This window comes from Ziziphus jujuba, chromosome 7 (genome assembly GCF_031755915.1).
Source record: "Ziziphus jujuba cultivar Dongzao chromosome 7, ASM3175591v1".
Lineage (NCBI taxonomy): Eukaryota > Viridiplantae > Streptophyta > Magnoliopsida > Rosales > Rhamnaceae > Ziziphus > Ziziphus jujuba.
In genome coordinates this window covers 6,761,421-6,774,862 of record NC_083385.1, presented here as the reverse complement: position 1 = coordinate 6,774,862, position 13,442 = coordinate 6,761,421, and the positions used below count along the sequence as shown (strand labels likewise).

Here is a 13,442-nt window from a genome sequence, read left to right as displayed (position 1 = left end):
CCTAAACCCCGTATTGGAGTTCCAATTTAATTAGTATATCAAAATCTTCACTCCCAACTTCCTAAGCACTATCACCAATGGTGAAAAAAATTTATTAACAAAAACCAACAGCTCTTTATTGCCTCAGGTAAGCTTGTCCAAAGCTATCTCGTTAGTACTCACATCATTAAAGCATTTTCAATGGTATTGCAATTTCCAAAGTTCAATTTTGGTTCAACTCTCCAACATGCCATAATATAGCATATTTTAAAATTTGATAGTTGTAACTTTGATATTAAATTTGACATTAAAAACGCAACTATTAAATTTTGATAATGAGTCCAATTATAATATAGTTTGTGTCAATATTTTTTTAATTTAATGGTTAAATTATTATAATTTTATTTTTTAGCTAATAAAAAATGGTTATTATAAATTAAAATTATTATAATTTTAATTTAAAATGGTTAAATTATTATACAAACATATACAATGTACCATACGATGTACCAATTTGCAAACCGTGGGATACACCCACCTCACAACCCTCAATATATGAACGGTGTCGTGGAAATAATAAACAACCATCGGGACGTACCCAACCTCACGGTCTGTGGCATTAGTAAACTGTTGGATGATACCAACCTCACGGCACCGTGGTAATAATAATAAACAGTCGGATAAACCCGACCTTACAGTCCGTGGTAATAATAGATAACCGTTGGATGAAACCAACCTCACGACACTGTGGTAAACCCAATGCGCTGTAATATAATACTAAATCAAACTCTGGTACTATACGATACATCAATTTAAAATAACCGATACAGTAACCTACCGTATCATAAATCATAATTTAATAGTCACGCTCAACCGCTTGTCTAAATATTTCAAAAAAAAACTTCAAATCATTATTTCTTACTAAAATAAGAAAATACCACAGTGAAATATATTCACCATAAACCGATTTTAAGCATTTAAAGATTTCTAAAATATTTGAACATGCTTAAAATCATATAATTTTCAATATGCCTTCTCAAATCGATTAATTTCCAAAGTGATTTAAAACCTCAATTCAAATACCAATATATTTAAATACCACAAGTTCATTCATGAACTAATTAGAATTGCCAAACGTTTAAAATATTGACAAAAGTCATATAAAATGATAACACATATATGTAAAAGCAGATCCTTATGCATCTATAGAATGAACATTCAAATCAAACGACAGGTATAAGTAAAATACTCAAACCATATATATATATATATATATATATAATTATTATACTATATACCCAAAACATTTTTAAAACTAATAACCACTCACTGTACTGTAAATGCTCACGTATGCTCCTTTACAGGATCGCCTCCAGACTCAACTCGAGTGCCTGTAATATAATAAAATATTTCTCAGGCTCCAAATGACTAAACCAGAGACACTTGTATAATCCAAAATGTCTCAAAATAATTTACAGTACTACAAAATTGCATAAATTGGACACCGGACAGTCTAATTATACCGCGTGTCCTCAGGATCCGGTATCCAAAATTGGATATTTTCATCCGAAACCTAATATTTCAAAATTGAACCACCTAATGGGTCCTAATAATATCCAATTTTACTAATATAACTCCAATTTTAACTAATTTGACCAATTTTTATCCAAACACAGTCCCCAACTTATCCGAAAATTAACTAATTGATCCAAAAATGGAAAAATTATCAAACGACCTCCAAAATTCACAAACTTTATATTGATGGAAAGCCCAAGAGAGAAAAAACTCATCAGTATGCTCACCTTAGTCCAAAGTTTCCTCCGGTGGGCAGAAAACACTGTTGAAGCATCGGCCGAACTTCCGGTTGTCGGATCTTTCAAACGGTGAGGAATCTGGACAAAATAACCACGGAAATGAGCTCAGAGAGGTCAAAAATAGTGGAAAAGGTATATGGGTTGGCCTGAAACGGCCAAGAAATAAGAAAATCCGGCGACCCACCTCGCCAGCCCCCGAGGACTTTGCTAGCCCAATCTGGGCGTGTCCGGCAGCTTCTTGCCGTGAAATTTCACGGCTAAGCTTGCCTTCAAGTGATCTTTCTAGTTGGTTGGCACGTGTAAGTGGTGATAGGCCGGAAATGGGCAAAACGGCGGTGACCCGGTTCGATGGAAAACTGGTCGAAACGACTCAGTTCGGACCCATGAGTCTGAGGAGAGAATTTCTTGGGTTTTGGGGAAGAAATTGGTATTTTAGACTTTGTTTCCTATTTGACATGCTTACCTAGGCTTATACAAAGCCTTGTGTCACTAACAGGCAAAAACTGGAGATTGGCTTGGATACTGATTTAAAATTTATGCTTAAAATTTTTCAGAACCATAACTTTTTATCCATAACTCAGAATTTGGCGTGCCGCCAATCTATGAACTTGTATCGACGAGATCTACACAATGGTACCTCAGTCAAACCAAAAATATTGGTTATTGAAAAAGTCAACTTGAACCCATATATTGTTCACTTGGTCAAACTTGTTTAATCATGTATATTTTTTGATACAGGATGCTACATTAATGATAAAATAACATTTATTATTCGAGACACTCTTGGATTATATGTTTAAGACATACTCTTGTCCCTTTTGAAATTTAAATTATTAAAGCTTAGTGCAGGATGGATGAAGATGTTAAGCACACGGTGAAACCTTTTTGTTTTAAAAAAGAAGGGACCTTGCCCATCAAGCATCTTGGAGTGCTCATTGTTTCCAGAGACTCACAACCGGATATTGTATGCCTCTTATTGATAAAATTTCCAAAAAGGGGAATCTCTTTTTGGGAATCTTGAATTAGCAACTTTAATAATGGGGGAATGGAAAATTGCTAAGGGGGATTCGAGGTTTACCTTTTCTCCCCGGCAGCAGACCCCGCTCTCAAATGTATGATGTGTCTATTGAAGTAGCACAAGGAATTAGAGATGCAGTTCCGTAAAGATTGGAGGGCTTTTCCCCTTGTAATAATAATAATAATAATAAAAATAAAAAAACTCTACTGTATTGCCAAAAAATTAGAGAGTAAAAAAGAAAAACCTTCTACCGTCTAAAGTGAATGGAAAACGAAAAGGGTTATTTCAATAATAATAATAAAAAAGATTATTTAAATGAAATTAAAATACCGCCAATAAATTAAATTGAAACGTTGGGATTATTTCATTTTATTTTATATTGGATCCCAGGTGGAGAAGAAAGGGAAACACAACGTTGACTCATTGACGAGTCACGCATCGACGCTGCAGTGTCATAACGTTTGAATTTTTTTGGTGAATATCATACCATCTGAATATTGGCTTGCTGGTATGATTCTATATGTCTATCATAATTTCCGAACAGAATGTGCAAAATAATCTGTTTACAAGGCTGGCCCAATTTGACATACAAAAAAAAAATATAAGATAGAGCACTTTTTCGATTTGAACCATACGCATATTTTATTTTTATATGACCTTATTACTACATGGACTTGCATATACAAGGAGGTGCCAAGAAAATTTGAAGTTTAAGAATGAAAATGAAAAAAAAAAAACAAAACAAAAAAAGGCGAAAGTTTAATAATTGACGGTACATAAGTGCTAAATATCTTATTTAATGTTCGCATATGTTTTGGATTCTCTAATTTGAAGAAAATTGTACAGAAGGACATTCGCTTAGTGACAATTCCTTTTTGATGCATCAAATTATGCAAAAGCAATATGATCAATAATTCGAATCCTGGTACATGTGCTATCAATTTGAGCGTGTAAGATAATTTTCATTCAATTCACCAAAAAAAAAAAAAGAAGAAGATAATTTTATCTCAGTGTGAATGATTGACTTGCCTGTAGGATGCAGAGAGGAAAGCTGCCTATGTATTTGCCTTTTTATTTTTTATTTTTATTTTTTTATATTTATTTATTGTATAAGTATAATACGTCCCATATACTATCGATCACCTCCAACTTTCACTTATCATAGTCCATTTCCGGCATCAACGATACATCGCTACTTTTTTCCATCATCGGTTTCCGGCATCAATAAGTATCACTACTTTCCATTATCGGTTAGTCATATATATATATATATATATATGTATGCATCACTTTCTTCTAGTTTGCATGGCTTAAATCCACATGTCAATATGCTCTGTTTAATTTGTTCCCATTTTTGTTATCGGTTTACTTCTGTGAGGTCTTTACATTTATAGTGACGAGAAATGGAAGGAACTCTGTTTATAAGACTGAGTTACTTGGCAGCTTGAATATAAGAACCTTGTTTATTTATTTGCTCATAATTAATTACATGCATGCTCTGACTTGTTTACCTAAATTTGTTGGTAGTCTAACTACTCAATATGGTTTCAAAATGACAACCACATTATATGGTTCTTCAATTATATATATGAAAGGGAGAGGGAAAACCCTCTAAGAAATTTCAGGTTTAAAACCTTGAGGATATTCTGTATGATTTTAGGAATAAACTACAGAGAATGATATTAAGTTATGACAGCGGGGCAACAAATGATTAAATGTTTCTTTCAGTAATGTTTCATTCCTTTAAGATATATATTTAAATTACAGCCCTAGGAATCCTACCATGAAATGATAAAAAATAATAAATTTATAAAAAGGAAGCTCGTGGAAGCTGTCTAGAGAGATATAGATAAGAATTACACGTAAATAATTATCCACATAGGTTCTTCTAGATAGTTCTTGAAGTAGCTAGAGTTTTGAGCTGAGAAGTCTGATGTTCATGTATTGGTTCTTGTATTGGGCTTTGCCTCTTCTTAGTATTGGTATTCCTCTGGCTTATGTTTTCTTGGCTAATGCCCCCGCACGCTAAGGGGGGAAGGCACCACATTTAGCTGTGAGACGTAGCCATTGAAATCGTAGCGCTGAAAAATGGTTTTGTATAAAGGTTAGCCAACTGATCCTGAGTGGTACATAGCGAACGGCCAGGTCAAGAAGTAAAATCTTGTCTCTAACGAAGTAAAGGTCTAGCTGAATATGTTTAGTTCGAGAGTGGAAATAGGGATTTGGAGCTAAAGAGGAGGCAATGATGTTGTCGCACCAGATTATGGGACAATGAGCCTGTGGAGTTTAATTTCACGGAAAAGGTGTTGTAACCCTGTTATTTCAGACGCTATGGAGACTGAGGCTCGGTACTCACTCTCAATGCTTGATCGAGCCACCACCTTCTGCTTTCTGGCACTCTAAGAAATCAAATTGCAGCCCATGTACATAGCATAGCCACTGGTTGATCGGCGGTCATCTGGGTTAGCCGCCCAATCAACATCTGAGAAATCGACGAGATTGAAAGATGGGGAAGGTTTGATGTGTAGGTCAAGATTTATGGTTCCTTTTATGTAGTGGAGTAGCCGCTTGCAAGCTTGCCAATGTGTTGAGCATGACTGATGAAGAAACTAAGGTGATAGACAGAATATGAGATTTCTGGGTGAGTGAAAGTTGGATATTGTAATGCACCCACAATACTGCGATAAAGAGTTGGGTTGTCAGAAAGATTACCTTCATAGTTGGATAGAACACCAGAAGTACTGATTAGAACTCTTGGACGTGGCCATGTTGGTCTTCAAAGGAAGATCAGCAGCATAGTTTAACTGAGAAAGATATGTGCCAGAGGAGTCTTTGTAAACATCGATGCCCAGAAAATAATTCAATTCTCCCAGTTGTTTGAGAGTAAAGGTGGAGTATAGATCATTTTGTAATTTTTGAAGGGCTCATAAGGAGTTGTTAGTGAGTAAAATGTCATCGACATTTACCAACACTACAATATATGGACCGTTAGAATTATGGATATAAAAAAATGACGTATCTGCCCGTGAACTGGCGAAGCCCCATTTGTGGAGGAATTGTTGTAACTTGTCGAGCCAAGCTTTCAGCGCTTGTTGAAGGCTGTATAGAGCTTTTTGTGACATACAAACGTGATCAAGAACTGTTCCGGCTGTGGCATAAAAACAGATGGAGAAAGTGTGCCGTTGAGAAATGCATTTGTGCAGCATCATTTCTTTTGTTTCCAAAATGTGCTAGGGATGGTATAAATGAAAACCATTCTTTCCATACCCTGCTCATACTTTGGGGGCTGAATTCTGCCGCATCTTGTAGTCTGCTCAACCTGAACTCGAGATATTATAATTAAGCTTTATTTTATTTGTTGTACAATTTTGTATGTATGTCTCTGTATTTGTAGTTTAAGTACGTATTTTCGTTGCAAACAGTTCATCACTGCTTACATTAAACTTGTTTGAAATCTGGTTTAAGCTGGAGCGGAACTTATGGTTGAATTGAATTGGCTTAAATTTTAATGATTTATAGCATCATACTTCCGTTCATAGGTTCAAACTCGTTAAAATGCTTAGTTCTTGTACTGTGGTCACTAATCTATTCTTGGAGATAATTTACTGAAGTTCATGGATTGATTAGAGCACTTGATCGTGGTTACTAGTTTGGACTTTGGAGTAACTCATGTAGTGGCAGTCTTTCGTTTGTATCTTTTATCTGTCTTTAATCTTCAATTTGTATTGGGGCCAAGTTCAAAGTGAGTTTTTGCTACGTGAGAAAAATCTAAACTTTGATTTGATGTATTTTTATGCAAAAGTGAGGAACAAAGTGCCATAGAAAAAGTGGAATCATGTTCCCCAATGTCCAGCAGATGTTCCATGAAAGATGCTGGCCATTCATTTCGATCTGTGAATTTCACCCACTTGTTGAACTTACAGATTGAGCATGCTGCATTTCTAATGTCTTTGCATATTCCTGGATTTGCAGTCAATCAAGGAATGTCCTGGCCTACCCAAATCTGGGTTTTACCTCCACAGCCTGCTGTTGGAAACCAAAAGTTATAACATCATGGGGATTGCATTGTCTGGATTATGATGATACTAGCCGTGAAGAGTACGCGCGTCAGTATAGAGAGATGAAATGGTAATAAAGCATGAATGTGTGTATAAAAGGAATTTTCATTTATTTTGTTGGAAAGGTAAAGTAGGAACTTTTTATTCATATTGTTACGTCGCAACTTACAGTGAAACAGACGTTATTTAAAATGTTTTTAAAAAAGAAACTAGGTTGCTCTTTTGACCAAATATGCAACGAGTTCACGCTGGACTTGTTGTCATTGTCAGATAGTGCTTCATTTCGCAGGCTCCCAGCTAGCTCTGGGCCTTCACTTTGGAACTTCTCTAAAAGCTAGCAGAATGTCCTCTCATATCTCTCCCCCTCTCCCTCTCAATGCAAGATCCACAACCCTTTTCCTTTCAATTTTTTAATTACCAGAGGCATGGAAAAAATTTCCATACTTTTATTTTTTTTTTTCAGTGTCATATAAGTTCAAATAAAATTGTAGCAATCACAACTAACGAATATGTGATCTAATTGTAATTTTTTATTTTTATTAGTTTTATTTTATTTATTTTTTGTTTAATGCAAAGATGGGATTTGCATCTAGATCATTATCGGCAAAAAAAAAAAAAAATAAATAAAATTTGATAACTTATTAACTTGCGGTGAATAAAAATGGGACACATTAGTGAAACTTATGTACAACAAGAGATGAAGATTTTAAGTGCAAGATGAAGTACTCGCTTTTATTTGGTTAACATACAATATAACTATATCTCTAGCTTAGGAGGAAAAAAAAAAAAAAAAAAAAACCTGTGCATTGACCTAACCACTTTGTTATGAATCATGAGCGTTGCCTCATTGTAAAATGCGGTTTTGTTTTGTTTGTATCAATAACTACATTTTCCACGTTTCGTTTTCTCCCTCACAGTGCAAGGTCCACAACTCTTTCATTTTTTTTTTTTTTCAAATTACCAAACGGCTGAAAATGTTAAAAAAAAAAAAAAATTTCCCTTGTTTTTCCTCTTACTTTTAATTTCTTTTCCTTGTTTTTTACCCCCCATTTTTTTTTTAATCTTTTCCTAAGCTGTTTCCAGTATCAATCTAATAGTTTAGCTTGAAATAAAGAAGTATAGAAATATCATTGGAAGAAAGTGAAAATTTTGAAAGCCTCTATTACTTTCCGGTAATTTCTATGGCAGATAGGTAAATATCAAGTGAAAAAATTGTAGCAATCAGATGAGATATTGCAATATTTGATCTTATTGAAATTTTTTTTTTTTTTTGACGTAAAAATGAGATTTGCATCTAGATAGTTATCCCAACCCCAAAAAAAAGAAAAAAAAGAGGATAACTAATTACTCATAGTGAGTAAAAATAAAACAGAGATTAATGAAATGATGCAGAAGAAGAGATTAAGATTTTAAATGCAGGTGAAGAGAAAGTTACAGGGTGACAATCTGACTGACTTTTATTTGGATAACATGTAACATAATTATTTAATCACACAAACACCATAATAAAGAAGAAGAAAAAAAAAGGACGCATATTATCATGGATAGACCTAATACCTGCATAGACCTTGCAAATGTAAATGCAAAGTTATTCAGACACTCATTTTCGTAATTCATCGTATTCTCACCACCTCCTAATTAAAGAATTTGAACACGTTCCGCCCTTGATCAGGATGAATTTTTTTTATTGTCACATCGTAAATTGCGTGCTCCTCTTTTTTCACATGCTGTAGAAGAAGAAATACACATGGTCAGCGCGGTGTCAAATATTAATATTGCCTAAATTATTTATGACCTTTGTGCTTTTCTTTTATTTATTTAATTTTACATTAATACCTCTTAAAATGGTATTGCAGTTATATTCCCTTAATTCTTCTTAAAGAGTTATTAGCTAGTTCTGTTAGAACCCGAATTATATATATTTATAATGGTATTTTGGTATTGCAGTTATATTAGCTAGTTCTGTTCACTAATTTATTCACAAATTTTTTTAGACACATGCTAAGTTATTTACTAATTAATATAATAAATAACACCATATATTAATATTTTAAAATTAATATAAACTAAATATTTAAATAAATAAGTAAAATTCAATCACGAAATTGATATTTTAAATACTTGGTAAATAAAGCTGGGACACGGTCTTCTGTCCCCCGGTGAGAAATAGACACTTCATTTAAAATTTTTTCCAAAAATAGAATCCTCACTTCGGCTCTCTCTTCCTCTGTTTCCCCATAATATTTTACTTCAACTCCGATTACTCAAAGCTAAATCTGCAAACTTTATATCATCTTTTTTATTTTATATTTTATATTTTATTTTATTTCTTCTTGGTGTTGTTGTTGTTTCGCAAGTGAATTTCACCATACCCCTGATTTCTTCTTCTTCCTTGCTTTTATTTTATTATGGATAATCACACTCATGGTTAATACTTAAAATCTTCTTCTTCTTTTTATTTTTTATTTTTTTTAATAGATAATTATACTTATGGCTAAAAGGTAAAAACTAAAATTAATTGCATACTTTTGGACCATTTGGTGGCGAGACCTTCACGACTAAACCACTAATCTCAATGATGGGTTTCTTTCCTCTTTCTTTTTCGTTCTTTCATATTCTGGTTGTGGGTTTTCAGATTTTATTTTTTATATGGTTGCTCTTGGGAGCCATTATTCGTGAGATGGTCGATGATTTAAGAGTGCTGAAATCAACAAATTCTGTTTCTAGACTATTTAACTGTTGAAGTTAAATGCAAGAGAGAAGAGGAAGACATGGAGCAAGCAGAAGGGAAAAATGGAAAAGAAACCAACGGCAATTAACTTCTGTTTCCTTCAAAATTTTAGACGATGTGTCGACATTTTATTAAAAGTACAGCACAGGAAAGGATACACCAAAGTGGAACAGAGAATCCACGTCCACAAAGGATAATATTATATTTCTAAAAGTTATGCCGACACCAGCAAAAAAAAAAAAAAAAAAAAAAAGATATGCCGACACATACGTAAGCTTTAGATTTAATTGTCCCATTAAAAGTTTTGTTGATTAGATAACTTGATATAATATTATTTATATTTTTTAATAAGAATATATATATATATATATTATCCATTTTGACAATACGAATAATATTGAAAAACAAAAACAAACATGAAATACCACTAAAAAACAAGCAGATAAGATCCTTATAAGCTGAACATAATCAGAAATATGAAATTATGCTTTAATCCGGTAGTCAAACATATCATTTGTTAAACTGATATTAGAACCTGACCTGATGATCAGCAAGATCTGGAGGCACAATAATTAGTCTTCTTCCTTGACTCTTCATGCCTTTAATACCTTCACGTAATCCTGCATAATTCAAACCCTTTTGATTGCTTGGTTTGGCGAGAATTTTCAATGTGTACATGGACTGTGATGTAAATAGTACACAAATCGGAAAAGGCTTGCTGTGTATATGACAAATTTATTTATTTAATAGTGGGTCAACCCAAAAATAAGTTTATAGTGACTCTTCTGTCCAATATAGTAATATTTATGCGTTCATCTATTTTCTCCTTTCAATAAAGATTGTATTTTTGATAAGGATCATTTTTATTATTGTTCTTTTTCTTAGTTTTAAAGTAGATGATTGTTTATATTTTAGATTTGATAAAAAAATTTTAGTAATTCACAAAGTCATTGAGAATGTTTTTAGATGTAGGAGTTATTGTATACATAAACAAATAATTTAAAATTGAATTGGTTTTTAATTTTTGTTGGCATTGTTTTTTTCCCTTCTTAACATTTGTAATTAAATGATATATTTAATTAATTTTAATTACTGTCAACAGATATTAACAAATCATTGATATAAGAAAACTATATGCAATTTAGAAGGAAAAAAAAAAGATAAATGAATTTATTATCAAACAAATATTGCCACCTCAATATTATGATAAGGTGAACTAAATATTCCACCAAATCAAAATTGTACATATATAATATTGGAAATTGATTTGTCAAATATTAAAGGTGTGCCATCTAAACCAATGAGTTAATGCTAAAATTCTAATTTCAGTGAAACATAATACTAAAATTCTAATTAGACAAGTAAAACTTATAACCTTTACTATATTACTAAAAGTTCAATATAAAATGAAAATTATGCTCTCAACATATCAAAACTTTCTATGTGCATAAATATATATTTTTGGTCTCAAGAAACGTAATAAATTCTGCCTTTTACCTGTACCAAGTTTCTCTAAGGTGATCTCCTTTTCATCTTCGCCATATATGTAGTTCTTTTCCTCACCAAAGAGTGCATAGTCCATAACAAACTGCAAGTGCAAGTTACAATCAATTACAGGTACAAAATCAAGGAAATTTCTACGGTTCCAATAATTAATTATTAAGATGGTATATAATTTGCCAATTGATATACATATATATATGCTTCTCATTTGCTCATTAACTTTCTTGGTATTATATATAATAAAATTCTAATAAAAAATCCTCAGTATTTTAAATTGAAGATAAGTACACTAAATTATTAAAGTCTTTAAATTTGATAAGTCATATTATATCATATCAAATTTAAAAGGTTTTAAATGATTAAATTTACTTATATAAGTTAAATATATACATATATATATAGATATATATAATTTTATTCTCCATGTCTTTAATGTCCATGTAGGCAATATTTTCCTCAAACAAGACTAATAATAATTTTCAAATGGATTACATAAGATGGCGTTGACTAGTAGGATATACTACGTATATACATATTAGAAAATGAACAAACCTTGCGACCCATTTCAATACGGCTTTGATCTTGGCCTGTTCTAATATCTGTGTACATGATGCCATTTTCATGGGTATAATCACTGCTATTTGTAATTTCGTGAGAACCTGGATATATTTTCAACATGACAATAATTATACTCGCATGCATTTCACACAAAAGGTTTGTATAATCAATTAATGCAACAACATTAATTTCACCAATTACCTCTTCCACTAAATTTTGGGAACTTATCAGATACCACATAGTCCATTTTTTTATGATTAACATAGTACATGTGTTGATTAGATTTCATCTGCGAACTGCCCGCACCAAAAAAAAAAAAAAAAGATTAGATTGGAAAACTAAAAAACCGTAAGCAACATTTGTGAATCACCAACGCAATAAAAATTACCTGTGGAGACTTCTAAGCTTTAGCTGCCAATTGGAAGTCTCTTGCCTGGAAAAAGCTACACCAAGAAGACTGGTTTTGTCTGTCGGAAAATTCATTGTCGTATTTCTCGGTTTAGTTTAGAACATATATATATCTATATATATATATATATATTGTAATTCCTTTAAAGAAATCATGCTTAATTAAAATACAGAAGAGAGGTAAAAGAGATGAGAGTACAAGGATTAGGAAACGATTGGTTCAAAGTGAGAGATGATGCAGAGAATTTGGTCGGCACGGTGGCGAGAGATTTAATCTTCCAGGCAAAATGATGTCTTGCCCAGCTCTTGGACGAAGCGAGAAGAGCGATACGGAGAAACGATGTCTTGGTGGTGCGAGAGCGTGCAGTGCTCATGATTGCCATGGCTTCTATGAGGTTCAATTTGTTGATAATGCTCGGCTATAGGTGGGAATTTAAATTGATCGGGATCTTCTTCTCATTTATGTTTCACCTAAACGTTTGAGAGTCACATGTGTCAATTTAATAATTATATGGTGAAGATTGAATTCTGATTTTCATTAACTTCCAAATAATTTTTTTTTTTGGGCATTAAATGATTGTAAACTTCAATTTAATTATTGTACGATAAATTAAAACAATTAATAAATACAACATTTTTTTTATTTTTTTTGCCCTACATTTTTTTTTTTTCATTTGGGTTTCTTATACCAATAAAAAAAAAATGGCACCTTGGGTGATATGAAATATAAAAAACTTAAAAAGAAAAAAAATGTAAAACAAATCACCAGCTAAAAATTTTATTGACATTTGGATTGTTGGAGTTAAGAAGAAAACTAAAGTTAAAAAAGAAAAAAAAGAAAAAATAAAAAAAAAACAACAACAACGACTAAGAGAATAAATCTTGTGGTTTAATTTGCTAGTTGTAACATTCCATTAAATTATGTAAATTGAGAAAGAAAAAGAATACACTGATAAATGAACGATAAATCTTGACCTTTTATATTAGCTGCTACATGTTATTAAATGCTTAAAAATTTAGTTAAAGCTTAGATGAAAAAAAAACAAAAATCCTTGTCTGAATAAGATAATGCAAAAAAATAGTATTAAAACATTGATTGATTAAGTTGTCAAATATATTGATTTCGTTGGTGAATCTCTAACATTTACATCAATTCTATGATCTTATTTGACCAGACTTAAAAGAACAAAAATTACTTTATAAAAGAAACACAGATATTATTTGCCAATTATGTGGCAGATGGTAATTGGTTAGCTTTTAAATGTTGATCAATCAAAATTTACCGCATGATTACTTATGAATGTATTATTATTTAAATGTTAACTAAAGATTATAAGTTTACTTTCCATGTCCTTTTCACCACTGGTCCCCTC

At 32.1% G+C, this 13,442-nt stretch overlaps 1 protein-coding gene across 1 annotated transcript; it reads right to left on the bottom strand.

Annotated features, from left to right (window-relative positions):
* Nucleotides 1–8,244: 8,244 nt before the first annotated feature.
* Nucleotides 8,245–12,531, bottom strand: LOC125418223 (uncharacterized). Its single transcript, XM_048478727.2, has 7 exons — nucleotides 12,269–12,531; nucleotides 12,050–12,128; nucleotides 11,863–11,957; nucleotides 11,656–11,762; nucleotides 11,098–11,188; nucleotides 10,141–10,220; nucleotides 8,245–8,596 (listed from the first exon to the last, which is right to left on the bottom strand). Exons 1-7 carry the CDS (start codon nucleotides 12,450–12,452, stop codon nucleotides 8,504–8,506), a joined length of 729 nt encoding a protein of 242 aa, XP_048334684.2. The 5' UTR covers nucleotides 12,453–12,531; the 3' UTR covers nucleotides 8,245–8,503.
* Between the last annotated feature and the right edge of the window lie 911 nt (nucleotides 12,532–13,442).